At 42.8% G+C, this 25,000-nt stretch overlaps 1 protein-coding gene across 1 annotated transcript in view; it reads right to left on the bottom strand.

Moving 5' to 3' along the window:
* Positions 1 to 21,831, bottom strand: part of LOC310791543 (two pore channel protein 2-like) — a gene marked incomplete at its 5' end in the record, with an annotated part of 32,809 nt that extends 10,978 nt beyond the window's left edge. The window contains 20 exon segments of the mRNA XM_083653216.1: positions 267 to 356; positions 1,847 to 1,928; positions 2,457 to 2,548; positions 3,452 to 3,516; positions 4,955 to 5,020; positions 5,144 to 5,243; positions 5,500 to 5,572; positions 9,670 to 9,776; positions 9,932 to 10,048; positions 11,517 to 11,694; positions 13,263 to 13,339; positions 14,027 to 14,082; positions 16,510 to 16,578; positions 17,264 to 17,389; positions 18,593 to 18,760; positions 19,616 to 19,754; positions 19,864 to 20,034; positions 20,718 to 20,928; positions 21,161 to 21,290; positions 21,822 to 21,831. Coding sequence (XP_083509342.1) covers positions 267 to 356; positions 1,847 to 1,928; positions 2,457 to 2,548; positions 3,452 to 3,516; positions 4,955 to 5,020; positions 5,144 to 5,243; positions 5,500 to 5,572; positions 9,670 to 9,776; positions 9,932 to 10,048; positions 11,517 to 11,694; positions 13,263 to 13,339; positions 14,027 to 14,082; positions 16,510 to 16,578; positions 17,264 to 17,389; positions 18,593 to 18,760; positions 19,616 to 19,754; positions 19,864 to 20,034; positions 20,718 to 20,928; positions 21,161 to 21,290; positions 21,822 to 21,831 — 2,127 coding nt within the window.
* Positions 21,832 to 25,000: the final 3,169 nt, after the last annotated feature.

Raw genomic sequence — 25,000 nt, forward strand, 5'->3', positions numbered from 1 at the left:
GCCTTAAGCCATCATCAGTGTACATCAGAACATGTATGTACACTTATGTACGCTGATGATGGCTTAAGGCTGAAACGCGTCTGTTTTGCCCTTAATAAATAAAAAAACCTCAAGATTGACTCTAATTCGAGTGCTGTTGCCTACCTCTGTTTCTGTGATCTCCCTGCAACCTGCACCGATTGAGCTGCCTAAGACCTGGAGCTGTGCGAGCTATTCCCTTGCTGTATATTACAGATCGCAAAGTGAAATGAAATGTTAAATTGTACCTCTTTCATGCGATCTTTATCCAGCTCGTCAAACAGCTTCCTGAAGTCGTCTCGGTCCATGTAGCCCACGGTGGAGTACGGCTGCACCACCTGGAGGTGTGGGGAGGCACAAGAAAAACATAATTGACTGATTAAATGAACAAACCTAGGTGATACGTCATATCTGCAGCAGGTCGTTAAAAGATTTTAATACATCTTAAAATAATTAAATTATTATTGAAATTGAAGGTCTTAAGAAGAAAAGTAAAAAAAAACATATGAATGCCTTAAAAACGTATTACCATGTAAGTACAGGTTTCCTTGTGTGGCCTGTGCTGTACAATACTGTACTGTATGTATCTTATCTTCTTTACAAAACATAATTTGATGTCATGTCCCATAACAATCCATTTCCTGCTATGCTTTTTCTTATCCTGAACATTTATAAATTAGTTTCACAGCTTTCATTTCAAGCAGGCCCCCCCCCCCATTAGTTTCCTTATGTGGGTTTTATATTTGGTCGTGAATTCCACGTAGTCTAAAAAGGTCTTTAAAAGTCAATTCAATTAGTCTCTCTCACACCTGTACCTGCAGGGGTGTTCTTCTCTCTCAGACCTGCACCTCATTCAGTGAAATACCCCTTTCAGACCGAGGTCCAACAAGGCTTATTCCCAGGTTGATTTTGTGTTTGAAAGGACAAGGGTTGATTTCAGTGTGAACGCCACCGCCCAGGTTGCTAAGAACCGGGGCGGGACAAAAGGCTAGCAGCAAGGTTAGCGTTAGCTGCAAACCGTTGCAAGAGCCTTGAGACACACACACACACCTTTCACCGCACAGTGAAGCGCTGCATTTAGGACGCGTTGTGACAGCGAAACAATATGGCGGGCTGTCCTTTTCCAGCCTGACTTACCGTAATTGGATTGAATTGATTGGATTAACCCCGTGTTGACTGACTTGGTGTGAACTGACAAAAGAAGGGTTGAATGTGGGTAAAAGCACCCCTGGTCATTGGTGTGAAAGTAGCAGTGTTGGGCAAGTTACTTTCAAAATGTAATATACTACATATTACTAGTTACTTGCATTTGAAAGTAATAAGTTACTTTACAATATTACTTTCTGTGTAGAGTAACTCGTTACTTATTACACTACTTTTGCATTACTTTCATCAAAACAACAGCAGCAGCAGAATGACATCGCCGCCCCTGAACACCCCGAAAAATAATTTCAACCACCTTGAAGTCAGTGTAAACAATCCAAAATTCTAAATGTTATTCTTTTCCTTTGTTATTGTCATCTATAGTGGTTATTTGCATAAAAACACATAGTTTGATTAGGAAATGATTGTTCCTTTTTTAAATATGTGCTTTAATTTAATAAAATGTAACTCAATTTGTAACTTGAGTTACTTGACAAAGTAACTGGTATAATATTACCGAAATCCTATAAGTAATAAGTTACTGAGTTACTGCTAAAAGTAATATATTACATGTAATATGTTACTTTTGTAATGAGTTACCCCCAACACTGGAAAGTGGTATAAGTCGCAGTGTGTATGCAGCCCTGCCCACTCCCCCTGCTGGACAGTGTGATATAGCTGTAACCTTGATGATGGCCGCTCTGTAGTAGCTCTTCATGTGGACCCTGGACATCACCTCCAGCACCGCATCCACACGCACACGCTCTCTGATCAGACACACACACACACACACACACACACACACACACACACACACACACACACACACACACACACACACACACACACACACACACACGTTTGGTTCATATCAGCTGGTAGTAACAATCACCTACACCACTCGTGTTTGGTTCATATTCTGACCTTCAGCATGTCAGCTGCGTAACAGGGAGCAGCTTGCCACCAAATTGTGTTACCATTTGTTGCTATATATGGTTTTATCTTGTGACTATACGAGTGCTCCTGACTGAACTCCATTTCTATGTTACTGTTTATTCCATCAGACTGTAATGACATTATGTTAATTACTTTCGCTACAGCATTCATTAGAGCTGCACTAAGCAGAAGTAACTGTTTAAAATTCATACTCTCCAGTTTCTGGACCAGTGTGAGAAAGTCTCTTTCCAAAATCTCCTGGTTGCAACTGACAATGCCACATACCGCTAATGTAAGAACTTGTGAAAATGTGATAAAATAGCCTTCTAATTAGTCAAATCTGCGTGCGTGTGTCTTACATAGCAGCACGGCCTGTCCCCTGGCAGCTGAGGACCTGGAAAGCAGCTCTGATTCCCAGCCGCCTCCTGATGATGGACGTCTGGACTGACATCTGCATCAACACGCAGGGACAGACGGGTTAGATCAGCTGTTTTATGTCCAAAATCAAAAAGACATATTGTCCCTCTTACCTGTATATTACCTGTAGTGCTATTTATCCATCTAGAATAGATCTTACCTGTAGTGCTATTTATCCATCTAGAATAGATGGTTTTGGTGTGAGTTGGCGAGTTTTGGAGATATCGGCCATAGAGATGTCTGCCTTCTCTCCAATACAATGGAACTGGGTGGCACTCGGCTTGTGGTGCTCAAAGCGCCCCCAAAAATTACTTTTGAAAAACGTAACAATAATGCCTCTCCAGAAATCATTCCCCGGTTACTCAAGATAAGCCACAGACCTTTTTGTGAGCACTTTCATCAGGGAAATATTTTCTTTAGTCCGATATTTCCAAAACTCACCCCAATTGATCTCGATGGATAAATAGCACTACAGTTAAGAGGAGAGATATGTATTTTTGATTTGGGGGTGAACTGTCCCTTTAATTCATGGAGGAGGTGTAAGGTCGCGACATTCGTGGGAATGTGTGTAACTGTGTAAACTAGCGTGGGGCTAGCAACCCCACCCCAGAAGAACCCACTTGCTACAGAAAATGCAATAGGAGCCTGTTGGCTTTGTGTGGCTGCGGCCCTATGCTCCACTTAGGAGCCTACAGGGGGGGGGAGGAGGAGGAGGAGGAGGAGGAGGAAGAGGAAGAGGAAGAGGAAGAAGAAGAAGAAGAAGAAGAAGAAGAAGAAGAAGAAGAAGAAGAAGAAGAAGAAGAAGAAGAAGAAGAAGAAGAAGAAGCAGTAGCCTCAACTCTCCCTGGATAATTAAAGCATCACAAAAAGCTGGGATTGAAGATGTGATGTTCCTTCAACAGCATGATCTCCTCTGGATGGAAGATGTGGGACTCACCAGTAAATATCCCCTGAACTGGTTGTAGATGATGGCCGTCAGTAAGTTCATCAAGAAATACGTTCCTGGAGAAGAAGAAGCAGAAGAAATTCCCTTTTATACACAACACTGTAAACCCTATTGTATTCAACATGTCCTCATACTGAAACAACAGAATGAGTCGGTTTACAATGACTCCCAAAACGACCGATGAGAGAAACGGTGCGTGCAGGTCATACGCCTCACGTGGGACATGGTTAATTTGAAGCATGTCACGTCGGTTAACGGTTACTTTTTTAAGCAACGAAAACAACCTGGTTAAGGTTCAAAACAGACTTCAGGAGGGTCTCTTGTGACAAGGAAGTTGAAAGACAAGGAAGTTACCGCTCCACCCATCCCACCCCTTCACCCTCATGTGTCAGCGAGCTATTTCAATAGACTGTTGTTACGGTCGCCGCTACTTCCTGGTTACAGCTCCCGACTCTGGCGTATGCACTGCACGCATGCACTTACTCACCCCACCACTAGAGGTTGCATTCGTAAACATTGATTGTTTTAACCAGCTTGAACTGTGCAATATCTGACTTATAGCCTTGTTTACAATCTAGTGTGGTTTACATATACTTTGTCTGTACATAGATATACAATTAGTATTATTATTATTTTCTCCTATACACATGTTTATAACGGTCACTCTACATCACACTTACTGTATATAATGTAAATAGCAGTTAACTTGCTTTATGTACCTTTGATCGCTGTCCTTGTTTGTGGTTTTAGCTTGTATGCATATATTTTCTTTTCCCCTTGTAAGTACATTGAGAGCAACGTATTCACCTTATGTAGCCACACCCATTTGACCCGGTTGTGTGGCCGCGTCAAAACTTCCGGCTAAAAATAAAATAAAATAAAATGGCTGGCTGCTCCAATATCAGCAGTAACTCTGAATTAACTAATAATTTAGCCAATTGTATGTAACATACCAAATAAAAGCAAACGGCAATGTCTAAGAATGCAACGCCATGTAACTGGCTCATTAAGTCTCGCATTCCAGGGAATTACGTTAACGTCTGCGGGTCTTATGGACGTAAGTGGCTCGAGCGCTCGGAGGAGAGAAAACTATCTGAAGCTTTCTTTGTTGGAGTCCAGGTATGTTTTACAAGAAAGTGCTCGTCATTGTCGACGATAACGTTATCTGACCTGGCTAACAGTGGATACTCGCTTGCTTGCTGTGTACCGAGCTCAAAGTAGTAGGCTACGTTCTTTATTTTACCCCCTGCACTGTCCGCTCCAAAAACAACTCTCTTATTTTGCGCCGTGACCGCCGGAAGTGTTAACAGGACCCGGAAGAATTTGGCCCACTGTAAGGTCTGAACATAAGGTGAATCCCGGAGTCAAATTCCTTGTATGTCTACATACTTGGCCAATAAAGCGGATTCTGATTCTGATTGAAAATCGACCAATGCGGTCGTCTTCCTTGTGATGATGACGGTGACGATGTACACAATAATGATCAATGCTTACCAATCACACTGAAGGTGATGAAGAAGATGGAGTAGGCCCTGTTTAAGGAGTAGGCAGGGATCATCACTGTAACAGGACAAAACAGACGGCTTTAAGACCGTGGTTCAGTTCTGAAGCAGCACAGAATATCAAACAGTTCCAATTTAAGCGCTAGGTGTTTGGATCATCTGAGCGCTGGAGCAGCGGTACCGTCTGGGTTGTTGGCCGTGGTGAGCAGCACCAGCAGAGAGGTGAGGGAGCGAGGCAGGTCTTTGAAGTACAGCTCCCACTCCCCGTTCTTCTTCGGATCCTGGAGGCCACAGAGAGGACGAGAAGAAGATGGACGGAGATGGAGATAATCATTTGAGACGTTGAAAAGGAATTATTGAATTAGTTTATGGCCCCCTTATCACAAGCATTTCTCAAAGGGCTTCACATAAGCGTCATCACAGTCACAATGCTACATGATATATCGACACACAACCTAAGTTACATAGATCATACATCATATACTATACATTTGACTAGCGTGGTGGTGTGGGCGTGGTCAGATCAGGTGAGCTCACCTCCGTCTTAACAAACAGCAGCATGCCGATCATGGTGAAGAGGCAGAGGTGCACCGCCAGCAGCAAGATCACGCTGCAGATACACACACACACGCATGCACACACACTAGGGGTGCACCGATCACGTTTTTTGCCACCGATCACCGATTGCCGATCACCTATGAGAAATATCTGCCCAACCGATCATCGACCGATCACCGATTACCGATTACCGATCACCGATATATATATACGCCCTGGGGTGTCCGTAAAAACACGAGGCAGGAGACAGATGGGAGTTCAACCGTTTAGTTGTCAGTTCTCTTCAGTACAGTACAGCAGTATAGGCTCTTTACAGCATTATGACAGGAATAGTAGGATTGTGTGTGGTCTGGAAAAAGGAGGCAATAAAATATACAAACAGGTCAGTAACCAAGCTTGCTGTTATATAGGCCAATTATAGTGATAATTAACAACTAATAATATATAAATGATAATTAGGTAAACTGTAAGTCAGTTACTCTTAAACACCAGTCTTGAACCATGACTAAAGCCAAAGAGCTCCCACTCATAGAACCGGGGTTATGCACAATAACCGTCATACATTGGGATCCGCATCGAACGAACATCAAAACGACCCGCCCATCGAGGCCGAGTTACAGTGTTATAATTAGCAGCACTATGAGTGCGATCTACATAATGGTGACAGGGTTACATGACGGGAGAAACAACAGAATCACAAGCTACACACCAGCTAAACTCCATCTGAGTAGTGGCATTAATTAGCGCAACAGACAATCAAACGGCAAATGCACGCAACAAACGTTATTGCAATGATTGCAGGTAGATCGATCTAAAACCAAAAGGGAATGCAATACAGGAATATTAACATAATAATGACTTACTGGTTGGTCATATACGCACACATGGAAGAAGGGGATTAGAACATGTTCAACTGATGTTCAAAGAAAGGAAGAAAGTCCGTCTGAACGGAGCGCACATCCACATACTCAGCCGCACACTTTCGCTTCCTTCAAAGTGCCCGCGGGAACATCAATGCTTGCGTGGAAATTGTCTGTGTGTGCGCGTGCACTACCCCGACTACCACCGTGTCAATCTGGGACTTTAATACACACGGACTTAACAGCATGCAAATGCCTCGGTAGGCGGGAGGACTGGAGGTAACTTCTCTCTGCTGAGGCTGCTCTAATCACCAGCTGATTTGTGTGATTCAAAGACGCAAGGGGTGTGTTGACAGTCTGGTGCAGTGTGTGCATGGAGGTGAGTACACTGATGAAAGCAAAGCGTGTGCTTTGCAACACAATGATATAAACGTTAGAGCACAATATGAAAGTTAAACGATAGACATTGAAGACATGAAAATGGGCTGCCTCATGTTTCTCACGTGCAGCATGATCGGCTATGCGATCGGCAACATTAAAGGAATATCGGAAACAGCAGATCACATATTTGAGGTCCAAATCGGCCCCTAACACACACGCATGCACGCACACACACACACACACACACACACACACACAAGCACGCACAAACACACACGCACGCACAAACACACACGCACAAACACACACGCATGCACGCACAAACACACACACACACACGCACGCACAAACACGTACACGCATGCACACACAGAAAAGGTTGAGGTTGATTCAGGGTAGAACGAACAACAGGTCAGGCTATGCAGTGAAGCCAGAGTATATCATTATGTGTCTTGTTGGGTCAGGCTATGCAGTGAAGCCAGAGTATCTCATTATGTGTCTTGTTGGGTCAGGCTATGCAGTGAAGCCAGAGTATCTCATTATGTGTCTTGTTGGGTCAGGCTATGCAGTGAAGCCAGAGTACATCATTATGTGTCTTGTTGGGTCAGGCTATGCATTGAAGCCAGAGTATATCATTATGTGTCTCGTTGGGTCAGGCTATGCAGTGAAGCCAGAGTATCTCATTATGTGTCTTGTTGGGTCAGGCTATGCAGTGAAGCCAGAGTACATCATTATGTGTCTTGTTGGGTCAGGCTATGCAGTGAAGCCAGAGTATATCATTATGTGTCTCGTTGGGTCAGGCTATGGGGAAGTGAGAATGCTCTCAACTCAAGTAGATGCTTGGTTTTTCACTTGACGAGTGGTAAAATGTGATTTAAACCGACTGTAGTAAGAAGTTCGGCGGTCTGCATTTTTTGTATTTAGTTCCTTTAGGTTCACACACTGTTCTGTCAAATTATAAGCCAATCAGGTCTGCAAAACAAAAGTCACATGACTCAGAAGTAACTCGATCATTGGACAGAGTTTTAGTGACCTGTCATTCTGCCAGGTTAGAGATTTTGCCAGTGGAGGGGAGGGATTCAAAACAAACCTGTAACTTTAGCTACATGTAGGCATAATGGACTAGTCTGTGCGCATAATGGACTAGTCTGTGCGCATAATGGACTAGTCTGTGCGCATAATGGACTAGTCTGTGCGCATAATGGACTAGTCTGTGCGCATAATGGACTAGTCTGTGCGCATAATGGACTAGTCTGTGCGCATAATGGACTAGTCTGTGCTGTGTTGCTCTTCTTCGTTGGTGTTCACACAAATTAAGAACACATACTGTATGAGCATCTGTCCAGACTTCATTGTTATGCAAGGCTTTCCAGGTATGGGGAAATGCTGGCTGTCAGCTGTTTCCTGATACCAGTAAAGCCTGCCTTAAGGCTGGCTCACACTACAGGATTTTCGGGCCGATTTATGCCCGATTCACCCCTCCCGAGAATCGGAGGAGAAATCTGGCCTGGCAGCTTGCCAAGCTTGGTCGGGCCCGACGTTCGGCACCGATTATCTTGTAGTGTGAGCTGTTTGCAGATCCAATCTTAAGCCTCCCGATCTGCTCAAAGCCTCATCGGGGCCGTCCCGATCATATCAAACATGTTTGATATTTAGGACTGAAAATCTGCGCGAATACATCATTCTGCTGCTGCGCGAGACTCCCGTCGTTAATTGACGCGGCTCATTTGATGCGCTGCACTGCAGGCATTATAGGCTACCAAATACCAACAGCACAGAACCACGAGTATTTGGGGGAAAATGTCACTCATTTATATCACAATGAATGACCAATGAATAAAAAGTTGTTATATCGTAGTTTTGAGCCCCTGCCAGTCAGAGGCTGTAATCTACCTGTCTATCAGCCAGGCAGTGTGGGGGGAAAAGGCATTGCTGCTGCGGGAAGCAATCCAGTCTATCCAAACTTTTGCCGATCTCATGACATGCAGCAGGGAAATATATGTTGGTAGGCCATGTGTTTGTGTTCTCACTTGTACAGACAATAGAGTCGCGTTGTTTACACGCATGCTAACTACCGTGAGATTCATTTGTTTGGCGAGACGGGCATGAAAATGAGGAAACGAGAGAGAGAGGTGAGGTGGGGGCGGAGCGCTTTGGTCACTGCTGGAACCCCAAAAACGAAACAGGTTCGTATGGCCGGGCATCAAGGTGATTATCCTGCCGATAATCTTAATAATATCCTGTAGTGCGTGGTGCGCCACATTTACAAATCTTGTAGTGTGTGCATGTTTGAGATTCTAGGGAAGATAATCTGGGAAGATTCTCCTGTAGTGCGTGTCACAGCCAGATTTCAAAATCGGCTAAGATTGTCAGAATCCTGTAGTCTGAGCCCAGCTTTAGGCGTTGGTGTCGTTGTATGTTGTCACTCCTAACACATTACACAGAGACGCATTTTCAGGCGTCTTGGTGCCGTGAACTGAAGGAGGAAATGCTCCAGATTTTGCATTAAAAAACTGCACTGAAAATGTTATCAACCTAGTATTATCAACTCCATTTGAATTAATATGAACTTTTTTTTTTTAATCTTTTCAAAAGTACAGACTCTAGAAAATGAGTTTTGGAAGCCAGACATCTGAGCAGCAGCAGGTTATTTTGTGATATGAGACAGTAAAAGCATGTGTGTGTGTGTGTGTGTGTGCGTGCGTGCGTGTGCGTGTGTGTGCGTGTGCGTGTGTGTGCGTGCGTGTGTGTGTGTGTGTGTGTGTGTGCGTGCGTGCGTGCGTGCGTGTGTGTGTGCGTGTGTGCGTGCGTGTGTGTGTGTGCGTGTGTGCGTGCGTGTGTGTGCGTGTGTGTGTGTGTGTGTGTGTGTGTGTGTGTGCGTGCGTGCGTGTGTGTGCGTGTCAGATACCTGGCGATCTCAGGCAGTGTCCTCTTGATGCACTTCAGCGTCTTCTTCATCAGGGAGGAGTTTTGCAGGAGGAAGAATGGCCGGATGAGTCTCCGCACTCTCACTTTCTGATCGGTACAATTGAGAGGTCACAGTTTCATACATTTTAGGATCAACTTTAGGAATGGACTCCATATTTTATAATTGCTCTTAACTTATTTGATGTATTTCATCCTCTCTCATGCTTTATGTTCACGGTGTCCCGCATCACACACAGCCTCACCTCGTCACACACCATGCTGACGGATAACACCCAGTCCATGACGGAGGCCGAGATGACGACAGTGTAGCCGATCAGCCACTTGTTCTTCCTGAACTCCTCCCAGCCAATCAGATAGCTCTGAGGACAAACACAGATGCGGTGAGGTTCTAGTTCAAAATAGAGAAACAATTAGGACTACACAATAATGACCTGTGCCAAGTTGCATAGTCTTAATTCATCTGATAGGTTGGTCTGAGGAGGAAGCTATACCTTCACCCTTGAGTGCTGCCCAGTACAGTTTGATAATGGTGGCCAGTGGTCGGGCATGGATGAAGTATCAGTGTACTTTGCTCAGAGTTGGCGAGGAAGGGGCCACTATTTCTTAGGCAGAGGTGAACAGCAACTGATAATGCATTAAGCCCAGCAATGTCCTACTTGCACTGTTTTAGTACTGTAAATACCACTGTTTTAGTACTGTAAATACCACTGTTTTAGCACTGTAAATACCACTGTTTTAGTACTGTAAATAGGAATACACAGAAAGTGTTTGTAGGCTCCGGAAACTTTCACTTCCATCAAGACAGGCAGGAAACATGGCAGGCAATCCATCAAAGTTATCAGTTTGAACTTCGAGGTAATACAAATCTAAGTATATTCAAATCTACAATCAACTCTACTTAAGAGGAGGGGGCAATATCTACTATAGTTTGTTCATGGTTCATTCAAAAGTAAATTTTTTAACAACAGTTGACCGTACGATCGCTAACGTAACCAGTTAAACCAGTTAACCAGACACCCAGCTAAACAGGTGGAACGCTTCCAAGTTGAAGCAACAAGAAGATGTCATGCTGGTTTTATATGTCTTCTGAAATCATGTGACCGTGGCATAATATCATTTGATACCAACATTTAGAAAACTGCTATTGAGCGTTGACTGAAAGTGTTGGTCAAAGTGATACATTATTAAATGTAAGTCACCAAACTATCAGCTCAGACGGAACACTTGTCCTGAATGTGTGTTTAAAAAAAAATAGCGTTCACATAGAGAGGCAAAGTGACCGCCTACTTCCTGCTTCAGCACTGTACCAGGGATTTTCCTCCGCCATTTATTTTCCCATAGACATTTCGTAAAATGCTTATAAAAAATGTTTTACTTGTTCAAACCAAACGGTTCAGATCTATTTAGAAACTGGAGAGACCACATAACATTTCACTCGGACCAAAACGTAAAAGAATTGCCGATTTAAAGAAAATATTCTTTCGATGTAGTTTTTTTAAGTTTTGGTCAGAGTGAAACGTTCTATGGTCTCTCCCAACTCTAAATATAGCTGAACCATTTGGCTTGACGAAGTAAAACTATTTTTATAAGCATTTTTTCAAAATGTCTATGGGGAAATAAATGGCGGATGAAAATCTCTGGTACAGTGCTGAAGCAGGAAGTAGGCGGTCACTTTGCCTCTCTATAAAGTTCTGCCAATCGATCCTTGCTCTCCACAAGAGCAAATTTAGACTGACTGAAGCAAAGGTCTGGCAGGTGAAAGGGAATTGGATCTGGAGGCCCACCTTGGCAGCGAGGTCGAGGGAGAAGATGAGGAGGCAGACTAACCTTGACAGCGAGGTCGAGGGAGAAGATGAGGAGGCAGACTATCTCGATGCTCTCCGTGAGGCCACAGGGAGGCTGCCAGCGCGGCGCCACCAGCCGCAGGTCCGAGGACAACGACATGGACGACGGCCGCTCCACGAACGCCAGCGCCAACACCACCGCTATGGTCAGACCCAGGCCCCTGGGGACAGTGGGCGGGGAGACAGCGATGGGATGGACATCGGAACATACCGTATTCTTTCTGAGTGACACTCAACTTGATGCGGAAACTAGTCAAAGAGCAGGTTTAGATTTGACTTGCACACATTAACTGCTGGTTATGTGTAAATACGGTCTTTAATGCAAATGAAAAAGTTTTAATGGGGTTGATATCATTCTTCAAAGTTAGTTTAACCTTCTCCTTCTTTTTAAGACTTCACAACTTCATGAATGGTCAATTATGTTAGTAATTGGGAGTAGTATTGTAAATTGAGGCATGAGGAATGCGAGATTCGTTCTCAACTGCAGGATGTGTTCCATTAAGGACATGATTAAATATCCTACAATCAGCAAATAACTATCATAAATCATTTGTGATTTACAGTATATACTAAAGACACAGCTGCGGTACTTTCAATGTGCACGCAAGCACGCACGCACGCACACACACACACACACACACACACACACACACACACACACACACACACACACACACACACACACAGCGTTATTCAGATAGAACTCAAGCATAAGTGACTTCAAAAAGGATTATGGTAAAGATTACAGGGGATTTAAAAGACAAATCTTCGTACACTGTTATACTGCATTAACAGTCTGTAATGTTATATCTACTGTATTATACTTTGATGTTCATGTGCATTCTAGCAGTAACTGTGACCACTTACCCTCAACCTGCCTCATAACCAGTGTTGGGTGTAACTCATTACAAAAGTAACATATTACATGTAATATATTACTTTTAGCAGTAACTCAGTAATATAACTTATTACTTATAGGATTTCAGTAATATTATACCAGTTACTTTGTCAAGTAACTCAAGTTACAAATTGAGTTACATTTGATTAAATCAAAGCACATATTTAAAAAAGACACAATCATTTCCTAATCAAACTGTGTGTTTTTATGCAAATAACCACTATAGATGACAATAAGAAAGGAAAATAATAACATTTAGAATTTTGGACTGTTTACATTGATTTCAAGGTGGTTGAAATTATTTTTCAGGATGGTTCCGGGGCGGCGATGTCATTCTGCTGCTGCTGTTATTTTGGTGAAAGTAATGCAAAAGTAGTGTAATAGGTAATGAGTTACTCTACACAGAAAGTAATATTGTAAAGTAACTTATTACTTTCAAATGAAAGTAACTAGTAATATGTAGTATATTACATTTTGAAAGTAACTTGCCCAACACTGCTCATAACTACTTCAGTTAGTGATATCCTACATTTCCCAGAATGCATTTCGACAACCCCCAGGGAAGGGGCGTGAACGTGTTGCAGTCTTGGAATTCCAATGGGTGGGGAGTTTACTGTACTCAGCAGCTGGTGTAGTAAAACATATATTATGGTCATTTTGTGATATGGGGCAGGAAAAATCAGACTTATTTCACTTTTAAACCCAGTACAATTTAATAAACAACACCACCCCTGCCTCCTGGCCGCCTGAGCAGTTGTTAGAAATTGTGAACCACGGCACAGAGAAGCTAGAGGCTAACAGAGAGAAATGAGTAGAATGACTGCAACTTACCACTGGAATATCTTTGAGTAGTACCACCGATACAGACGCAGCGATCTGGCATCGACCCGGTGGTTGATCGACCGATACTGTACAAGTTCAACAAAAAACAGCACAGAGTACAAGTCTGTTTAGATATTATGATTATGATTGTTATGATCGGCACCGTATATATTTGACCCATTGACGTGCCTAACCCCAGTCAAAACATTATATTATGTCATGTGTGCAGTGTTGGGGGTAACTCATTACAAAAGTAACATATTACATGTAATATATTACTTTTAGCAGTAACTCAGTAATATAACTTATTACCAATAGGATTGCAGTAATTTATACCAGTTACTTTGTCAAGTAACACAAGTTACAAATTGAGTTACTTTTTTTTTTATATATATATATCAAAGCACATATTTAAATAAAGATATAATAATTTCCTCATCAAATTGTGTGGTTTTTATGCAAATAACCACTTAGATGACAATAACAAAGGAAAACAATAACATTTAGAATTTTGTACAGTTTACACCGACTTCAAGATGGTTGAAATTATTTTTCAGCATGTTTCCGAGGCGGGGATGTCATTCTGCTACTGCTGTTATTTTGGTGAAAGTAATGCAAAAGTAGAGTAATAAATAAGTCTACACAGACAGTAATATTGTAAAGTATAACATATTACTTTCAAATGAAAGTAACTACGGTAGTAATATGTAGTATCTTACATTTTGAAAGTAACTTGCCCAACACTGCATGTGTGCGTCTGGTCATGCCTTTACCTGTATGGCATCTTCAATGAATATGACCGCTTGCTGGATGTAGAGGGACTCGTCATCTGTGAGAAACAGTTTGAGAAGCATGACCATCTCCAACATCACCAACAAATACTGTCAGACAAACAGTCCAGGCCAGAGCTGCTGCAGCGCGGAGATGTTTGTCCCTAGAACTGGTTGGATCAGGACCTGAGAAGATCAAGTTTCTTGGGGCTATTTAGGAGAGCTTAAAGACAAGCCGGGGTCTAAACTACAGCTACAAAATAAATAAATAAACATCTGGAAGGGTTGAAGTCCACTCAACTCCAAGGGAAAGCAAAGCTACTCTTATGAATAAAGAACTATACTCATATAATCAAAATGAATAGAATACTATGCTAACATCACAGGAAACTTGAAAGCTTCAAAATATCATCGAGCATAATGGAGTAAAGCAAATATACATAAGAAATACCATACTATAAGGCTACCATAAGCTCATTATTAAGTACCATGGACAAAATACAAGTCCCTATATTGTGGGAATATTATAATGTACTATAACACAAGTGGCCACTGAATGGCTTGTTGTTTTAAGCATAAAACCAATATAATGTGATACTTCATTGATATTGGTAGTTAAATAAGCTCTATAATAATTTTTATATATAATATAAAAATATTACTCTCCCCTCCCTCCACAGAGAGCTCAGAGAGTCAGAGTCTGGAGCTGGCTGGGATTCAGTGTGTTGCTCAAGGGCACTTCAGTAAGGGAGTGTTGTCAACATGGGGATTTGAACCCTTGTCTTTTCAAGTCTCTCTAAGCACACATATACAATGTCTGCTGATTAACCAATCCCTATAGAAGGCTTAAAATCAAATGTATAGCACAGTTCATACAACAGTGTAGCCCAAAGCACTTTAGAAGAAGGAGCTTAGGAGCCTACAGCGAGGAGGACAGTGGTGTAGTCCCAATGTAACGCGTGGGAACGGCGTTCCCATACTTCTCCAAGGGGTGTTTTGTGTGTGTCAGTGTGTGTGCATGTCGAGCCAATAAAACGAGTGAAACTTGACAACGTTGTCATTCGTCCTATATTTAAGGTGGCCTGAATTATTCACACAGCATCAACTCGCAGCTTGAAGAGAGAAGGAAACATTCCACCTTAACTATATTTAAGGTGGGCTGAATGATTCACACAGCATCAACTCACGGCTTGAAGAGAGAAGGAAACATTCCACCTTAACTATATTTAAGGTGGCCTGAATTATTCACACAGCATCAACTCGCAGCTTGAAGAGAGAAGGAAACATTCCACCTTAACTATATTTAAGGTGGGCTGAATTATTCACACAGCATCAACTCGCGGCTTGAAGAGAGAAGGAAACATTCCACCTTAACTATATTTAAGGTGGGCTGAATTATTCACACAGCATCAACTCGTGGCTTGAAGGAAAAGGAAACATTCCACCTTAACTAGCTACAGCGCGGGGGAAACCTCAGTTTAATAAAAGCTATACTGAAACATACTGGCTTTTTCAGCATCAAAATATTTTTTTTTCCACCAGTACCTCACTATAACAAGTAAAGATGAAAAAGGCAGCCAAACATCCTTTAATTTTTCGGACCAGCTGCTAAAAAGGTACGTTTACAAGCATGAAGAAACAATGTTAAAAGCGTGTTTCTTTTCAACGCGGTTGAATCAAAAGTTAGCGTTAATCACCCCATTGCAATTTGCATCGCCAGATGCCAGTTGTGCAACTTGTGTGATCGCTGGTTGAGAGATTGTTTAGCTGTTTGTGTTGATAACTGAGTCTGCTCTGCTGTGCCCATATACATATTTTAGTTTCAGAGCTGCAAATGTCACGGGCTTCTGCAGTGTTTATAGAGGACACAAGTTAGTCGTGTGTCAGTGACAGTGGTTTGCAGCACTTGAGGAATCCGTGAGTTTGCTCATTTAATTCGTTGATATAAGCGATTGCCCCCCGAACGATTAATTAATGAATAGGCTGCGTGAACGTTAGCGTGTGTGCGTGCGGGGGGGGGGGGGGCGCTTTGTTGGGACCTGTGCGTGTGCAGGTGTTCCCCATATAGGTGCGTTCCGCCACTTCTCTAGATAGCACTACACCTCTGACACACACACACACACACACACACACACACACAGAGAAAGAAAATTCAACATTATGTATTAAGAGCTGACCTGGGGTCAGCTCAGGGAATGTACGGTTTCATGATGAATGTCACCTCACTGTATCCCTTGTGCCATAACTATGCCAGAGGTCGCGTTGTCAGAGTGTCTCAGAGAGGTCTATGGAAGCTCTGACTTACCAGATAACCTGTTGCCTAACTCCTAATGTCAGCACATTCTCTACTATGTCCTCGGAAGATACGTAAGACACTGGTCCAATCTGACACACACACACACACACTCGCGCACGCACACGCGCGCACACACACACACACACACACACACACACACACACACACACACACACACACACACACACACCTGTTGTCCTCCATAGCAGGTGCAGGTACAGATGGCTCCCAGGTATTCCTTCTGCCACTGATTTCCCACCTGGTACATTTTGCCGTCGTCGTAACACGTGGACTCATCTGGAGGACATGCATCAAAGACACAATATTGCATCAAGATGAATAATGCTGGAGTACACAAACCAATTTGAGATCATTAAGGAACCATAACGAACGAAAGACACGTTAACAGTAACACTTGTGATACAGGATGAGTGTGAACCACCAGCGTGTGTATCTATTTGTTTCTGAACTTTGTGTCCATCAAAACGGATGGAAATCTGCCGGAGACGGGCGCGTCATCAGCGCTGCCTGACAACAATGGACAGCTGTCATTGAAAATGAATTGAAATGTGTGTGTGTGTGTGTGTGTGATAATTGCTAGGCAATAATAATATATGATAATAAGTTGATTATTTAACGTGCTTACATGAACCATATTGTGATATACAGTATATTGATATCGAGAAAGATCCTTATGATTATCGTGATATTGATTTCAATTGTATCGCCCAGCCCCAGTATACCCTATTTGTCCTGTTCTCTCCCTTCTCTCTCTAACATAAGATTGTTTATTAATAGTGCTTAGCTAGACCTAGCTAGTCATATTCTCTGTAAAGCCCTCCAAGACATGCTTGTTGTGAAGTAGGGCTTAAAATAGACTTGACTTGTGTGTGTGTGTGTGTGTGTGTGTGTGTGTGCGCGTACGTGTACCAGTCTTGACTTACGTGGCTCGCATTTGAATTCTCCCTTGCCATTACCCAGGCAGGTGCAGCTCATCATGTGACCGTTCTCCGCGTGGCGATCCCATTTCTCGCCGATACGGTAGTTGTTGCCATTGTCATGGCACCACTCTGAAGGAGGGAGGAAGAAGAAAAAGAGACAGAGAGAGAGAGAGAGAGGATCAAGGGAGTGTGGGGAGAGAAGGGTGAAAGAGGAGTAGATAATGATGTAAGGGGAGAAGATATTATTTAATGAGAGCGTCCCCCAAACCTAAATTCTGTTTCAAACGTTTCCCGTTCCCCCTGAGGAGAAAGACTCACATCATAGTCACACACAGAATGTGACACAAGGTACTGTAATGAACATTCCCATTCTGCAACACACATTTCTATCCACATATTTTAACATCACATCCTCCACAATGAACCTACATTCGCAAAATCACTCCTGATGTGGAGGAGAGAGTACATTAGTTCCCAGTGGAATAGAACCCATCGCGCACGTACACGCACACATACCCAGTCCATGCGATTACCTTGAATATATGACTTTCATATTCAATTGCTCGTCTCAGTTTTTGGTATCGTCAGGTTATCGATATGGACAATACAAAAAACAGACCGAGGCTGGCCAGTTAGCTTAGCTTAGCTAGCAGCTATCCCCTCTTACTGCAATGTTTTCACTGCTGCTTACAAACATGGCAGAGAGGCTAACATGGGCAGACCACAGGCAGAATATATTGAGTTTCCATACAGTAGCCTATATGATATACAGGGTATGGAAATCACCATACCGATATTATGAATAATATATATAAAATAATGTATAGAACTATATCATTGCACATTATAGTATATCCGATACAAAAATAGAGAGCAATTTACTGTAAATTAACAATTTAATTATTGCCTGCCAAGGCTGCCCATGCTCAGATTATATTACTGTGTTGCTCAGCATAGAATATTACAGTCCATGTTCTATGCAGTTTTGCACTATAGTGAAGGAATTTATAAAATGCAATAAGTATCAATCAAAAAAGCTTTTTAATTAGATACAATTTTGGTTCTCCTGATCCATATAAGACCTATCAGCACCAGGATGTAGATGTTCAGATGCTTTGTCCATATACTATTGCCAGATCGGGGGGTCCACCATGCTAATGCACGTGCTTCAATTCCTCACTTTCAGCCCAATCAATGAAATTATACAAAATCTGAGACATATTCATTCCGCCACTTTATATAAATTCCTCAAGTAAATCACATAGAATCATTGGACTTCTATGGTGTGTCTGCAAAGCATGCTGGGATGGGGTTAGTAAAGCTGCCACTCACTGGATGAATCACACCTAAAATGGCCGCTGCCCAGGCCCAGGCAGCGGCACCACAGCTTGAAGCCCGTGTCAGACATGCGCTCCCACTCGGAGCCCACCTCGTGGTAGGTGTGTGTGAACGTGTCGTAGCACACGTCGCGGTTGCCAGACATGGGGAGGTCACCTGGGACTAAGGGGGTGGAAGGAAGAAAAAAACTCTGTTTACAAATGTATCCATTCCATGTGCTTTACCGTGGCCTGACTTGTTCTTCCTGCCACCGAGGGAGAGAGAACATAGTCGGGAATTAGTTTTATTTGCCCCAAATAATCACAGTAAATTCAATAGAGCTCAACAGTCACGTGACTGTCCGTGACGTTTCCAGCCCCGGAAGTAAGTTCCCCCATTCATTTTCTCCATAGATATTTGAAAAAGAAAATCCTTATATGATGAGTTTTAAGGCTGGAACCAAGCCAACCCGTGACTTACTGTATCTTGAGTGACCATAAAACATTTCAGTTGGAGCAAAAACCAAAAATGGCAAAGGCGGAAAAAATAAAATTGTCGTCTCTCCCCTCTCTCTCCCAAACTCGTTCTATAAGGATTTTTCTAAATGTCTAATGGAGAAAATGAATGGAGGAATTCACTTCCGGGGCAAAGAATGTCACGTGACTGTTCAGCTCTATACAACTATCAATGCAATGGCTATAAATGTAACACTACGCAATCAGCATTATAATTAGGGCAATATACTGTAAATGCCATGTATTATTATTATTATTATTTATAGTAACATTAGACAAGCAACTAACTTTGCTGTAGCTAAAGCATTTACTATAGATAAATGCATATCAAACTCAAGCTTTACGAATTGGCCTGTATAATAAACAAAATGGAGGACATTACAGCCACAGATAGAACTAATCTAATCAAAATGAGAATGAAGCACTGTTCAGCGTGCTTTGCTTCCATGTCTAACACGGTGAAATAGAAGAGAAATCATCTCAGCGTGCGCTTGGTCTTTGTCAGTGTGGACTACTTCTTTACCAGCATTGCCAGCGGTGATAACTTCCTCCAGAACCTTCTCTTTAGCCCCGCCCCTCATGGCCTCTACTATCACATTATAGGACGCTCTAGATGTCAGTCCAATCAATGTGGCACTGGTGGACGTGCCAGGAAGACGAATCTATATGGAAAGGGTAGAGAAAGTGATTAGAATGTGTGTGTCCACGTGCGATTACGTGTGTGTGTGTGTGTGTGTGCATGCGCGCGTGCGTGCGTGTATGCGTGTGTACCTGGAAGTCCCTCTCCTCCAGGTGTGTGATTGGGTTACAGGACACCACATATTCGGAGCTGTGAGGGATTGGTTGCCAGGAGATGATTGTGATTGTCTGCGCTTCTTGTGGCAGCTCTGTCTCATTGTCGGGGAAACCAAAGGGCAGACCCGGCAGAAGACCCTCGCTCACCTGCAGGACCAAACACACAGTGAGCAGGGCTGTAGTGGGGGAAAAGGCTATGTCATGCCCTTATAAAAAAGGTGGATAAAACTATAAACTTCAGTCACCCACGAGACTAGATACAGTAGATGAGACGAGAAAACTGAAACCGAATCATATCCCTATAAATAATGTAAATATAATTTTATTATTATCATCACAACCTCTAACAGAGAGGAACCACGTTCTCCAGGAATGGTACCAATAACCATTCTCATTCAAATATCTTGAGGTGAGAGGTCAAGGGACCCCTTTGAAAATGGCCATGCCAGTTTTTCCCTCGCCAAAATTTAGCCCGACTTTGGAGCGTTATTTAGCCTCCTTCCTGACAAGCTTGAAGCTAACATGACATGGTTGCTACCAATAAATGCGCTAGGTGTTCTAGTTTAATATGCTAAGAATAGCTTCACTCTAGCCTAAAGAAAAATCCTGCTAGGACCAAGGACATCTACGTTTAAAATATGTGCATTTTCCATCATAAAATGGCGAGTAACCGCTATGCTGTATTTAAAAAGGTACGTAAACGGTGTGTACGCCCCACTACAGCCCTGAGTATAAGGACAGGACAATTATAACATTGTAGTTTGTTCAATATAATAATTGAATACAGTATTAAACAATAGCATAAAGTACATGACAGAACTCTCACTCACCCTGACCAAAGGTACTCGATTTCCATCTTGGCCTGTAAGAGGGATGTAGATCAGGGGGTCTCTTGCAGTGGGTCTCTGGCCCTCTTTGGGCCCGCTATTGATTCCGTTATTACGGCCCAGGTTCTGGTACTCGGTGTAGATGTGCTGGCCCTGCTGGCCCGGTTGGTTCTGGCCACCGGTGCCAGCCAAATGGACATGGTTTGAGTTGAAACTGGATATAGGAAGACATGCAAGGAAGGGTGGGAGCGAGAGGGGAGGGAGAGGTAGAGGGGAGGGAGGAATGGAGAAAGGGAGGGAGAACAACACAGATGATTGCAAAACTCAAGAAGCAGAATAAAACGTGAGGACTATTCAAATGCTTAGCAAGAATAGCTGCTTCTGGACATGCATTGTTCTGCCTAATGAATAATAGCAGCAGTCAGGATGATTGTGCCTGGTCTCACCTCTTGTCATCGAAGGGCTCTGGCACATCCAGGATGTCGGTGCTGGGTCGGTGAGGGACAGGAAGCTCGGGGACCAACAGCTGGTGATCTGGAAGTGACTCTGATTGGACGAGAGACAGAAGTGTGCTGGCTGTAAGAAGCAGGCAGGGCAAAGCAAAAGGTACAGATCCGCTAGCACTCGTAGCATGTTTGTACAGTGCTCCTATTCACCTTATGTTCCAACACAGGGGTCAGCCAGTTACTTCCTATTGTGTTGACACTTCCTGTGACAGTACAGTACTATAGTGAGCAGGTAAAACAGACGGTGTTTTGAACAGGAAGTCATAACACAACTGGGTCAAGTGGGCGGGGCTACATAAGGTGAATATGATCACAGGAAACTCATGAAACCTGTCCATCTCTGACACTGCAGTACACAGGGAAATAATGCACAGCTCGGCAAGTTTTAGTGCTGTGTTGTAAATCAATGAAGTCTTATCTTTAACCTTTATTTAACCAGGTAAGTCATTAAGAACAAATTCTTATTTACAATGGCGACCTGGCCTTCTTCAGCCACACACTGCACACACCAGCAGTGTGTCTGCGGTCCATTTTGACTCCTGAACCCTTTGCTTTAGAAACCAAGCAAGAAACCATTGTAAAGTTGCCCATGACTGCTGACTTGAGATCATCTTTCCTTACAACAAATGCTAACGTCAACCTTTGGTAAGGAAAAAATATAAGCAACCATCAGATTTTTTTCTTTAGGCACAGCAGTTACAGAAGGAAGCCAGCAGGGTGCAGCATAGCTCTAAAACGGCAGGAGATTTGTAATTTCCCTTTTTTCCCTTTTTCTTTATCTATTATCTTTATCTACCATTCCAGCTGAAAGGAAGTCATATACAGTATATTGTTATACAGTATTGTTGCATTGGATGCCCAAGGTAAGACTAAATAGTGATATTAATAAATGAGTCTGCATGTAAATGTAGTTATAGTTACTCTGAATGAGGGCTTTGTTAACAGAAATATGTATTGCTGTGGGCTAAGGCCTTTGATGTTTATGAGAACCATCTAAACAGGGGGGGAAAGCTCACAGACGCCGCCTGCAGGAGTAATGCATCATTACAGTCAGATAATTCAATAACATACACTGACAATCCAGCACATTCAGACACAATATGAGAAGATTACAATTAAGCTCCAAATTGCAATTCCTGACAAGGTCTCTCTGACATAGATTTCAGAATCAGCTTTATTGGCCAAGTACAAGGAATTTGACTATGATTTTAATTTTGATTTGATGTATACATCAGACTCTTGAGCTACTTCTGCTCTCACTCAGAATGTCAAAATATAAGCGATGTGATGTATAGTTTTTGAGACTCATGCTAGTTAACTGCGGCGCTTCCGGTGGATTTGCGGTGTCATGACGTCACGCTGCATGATTCCTCGTACTGTATTAAAAAAAAATCTTTGCAATGTAAATGTGTAATGAAAATGTGCTCATCATTAGTGACCGTGTCTCTCCAGAATGACATTTTTTAGAAAGTGTATAACTTTTTGTTTATCATATAGTGGCAATGTAAGCTTTCAGTAAAAATATAAAAGGGGCACATTTGGAGAGGTTTCTACAGTCCATTAACGATGATATCTAGAACTCTTGTATCAGGTGGAAGGTGGGTGCACTTACGGGTTCTGGCCTTGCCCACTAGAGGTGTGCTTCTCAACGCATTCTGCAGGGCAACAATCTTAATGACGTATTCTGTTCCTGGTTTCAGACCTATGACCAAACACAACAAACACAATCTTAATGACGTATTCTGTTCCTGGTTTCAGACCTATGACCAAACACAACAAACACAAAATGAAAAGATTAAATAAAACAAACTACAAAGACGTCTTTTCAGTACAAACTCATCCATTCCGAATATTGACAGTGTATGTATGCATGCATGCATGTATGTATGTATGTACGTACACACATGTATGTACAGAGCTGATGTAAATCTCATGCTCCACACTCACCGTTGATAAAAGCGTAGCTCTGTCCGGCGTGTGGTCGGGGGGTGAGTTCTAGAGGGTAACCCCCTGCCTCCTCATAGGTGACGTAATAGCCAGTGACGCCTGGACTGTGAGACGGCTCCCAGGTGAAGGAGATGCTGCTGGGGGTCAGGGAGGTGAAACGGATGTTGGTGGGAGGGATGACCACCGGTTTGGCTGGAGGAAACAACAAGCAGCCAGTTATTTTTCATAAGAAACATACATACATAGCAAATGTATCCTCTATACACACTCCATCAATTTGGGCAAAAACTATAAAGCAAATAAACAAATTGCTCGGGAAATGACTGTTAGACATCATTAAAGGGATATGCCAACATTTTGGGAGAGTACTCGTGCACTCACCACGCAATGAAATAATAATCCAAAGTTACGGGAAACGGCCATTTTCCAAGTAAATCCATTGCCAGAACTAACGCGGTGGAACCAAAGTTACTTCCGCGTTTGCCTGAGGCACATGCGCTGTGTGCAGTCATCAGTACTTCCTGGTATTTATTTCCTTTGAAAATGACCGTTTCCCGTAACTTTGGATGATTATTTCATTGCGTGGTGAATACACGAGGCACAACATGTACATGTGAGTGTTTCTGGCGCTGTTGGAATGTGTATTTTTGGTGACTGAATGGTGGCAGGCTCGTGTACCGTTTACTACCATTCAGCTGCTAAGCTCACTAGCAGGAGGGGTGAAACCCACTTTCTACTGCTCGCACAGGGAAGAGAAAGGCATCTATCCACATTCTAGTTTTACTATCGGGAATATGGCAAATAGGCCAATCTCCCAAAATGTTGGCATATCCCTTTAAATACGTATCAAAACCAATATTTGGGCAAATGGCAGCTATTACACACGCACGTGTGATCACACAGGGATGTAGACATCTTCTTCCTAATACTAAATAGTACCTACAAGTTAGCACATTTAGGTACTGCCATTTACCCAATCATTGGTTTTGTATAAGTTACATACTGTACGCATTTAATGATGAGTTCACCCAAAGAATTACTGGAATTTATCTACTTTCTAATTTTGCCCCAAATTGATAGAGTGCATATTTTGATGCTGTGGCGTTTGCATCCATTTTTGAGCATGCCAGAGTTGAATGGTTAATGGATATTACCTGTGGTGGCAGTGAGTGTGAACGGGGAGCTGCGTCCATTCCCATTCAGAGTGTAGATGTTGATCTTGTAAGTGGTTCCTGGCTGCAGACCTGAAGAGTGGACACATAGGTTAACGGGGTCAGTGTGCGTGTGCGCGTGTGTGTGCGTGCGTGCGTGCGTGTGCGTCCACTTTCATATCCCTAATAATGCACGACCACGGATCTAGGTTGACAATTGAGTAATGTTAGGGAAGTATTCTTATGTGTGCACATGTTTATATATCGATCTATCTTCCTATATTTGCGCACCTGTAATAGTGTAAGAGCGCAGGTCAGGGGTGATGGTCCTATGAATGGGGGTGTGGCCCGTCACGGAAGTGGGTGTGACCTCAATCAGGAAGCCAGAGATGGTCTCCGTCTTGGAGCGCCAGGTCAGAGTGATGGAGGAGTCCTTCACGTCGGAGATGCGCACACGGCGAGGGGGACTGATATCTGCAGAAAGAGAAAGGAGAGAGAAGGGTTGGGTGGTGAACGAGAGTGAGTGAGAGAGAGAGACATAGAAAGAGTATTGACAAAAGAGGCTTTTTGAACATCAAAAATCTATTGACAGCAACTGTGCACAAGAAAAGAATAATGTAAAAAATGTCATCTCACTGTTTCCATGTATCAAAACATCCATTTTATTTGTCAAACTGGTAAC

This window comes from Poromitra crassiceps, assembly GCF_964638095.1.
Source record: "Poromitra crassiceps genome assembly, chromosome: 2".
NCBI classification, from domain to species: domain Eukaryota; kingdom Metazoa; phylum Chordata; class Actinopteri; order Beryciformes; family Melamphaidae; genus Poromitra; species Poromitra crassiceps.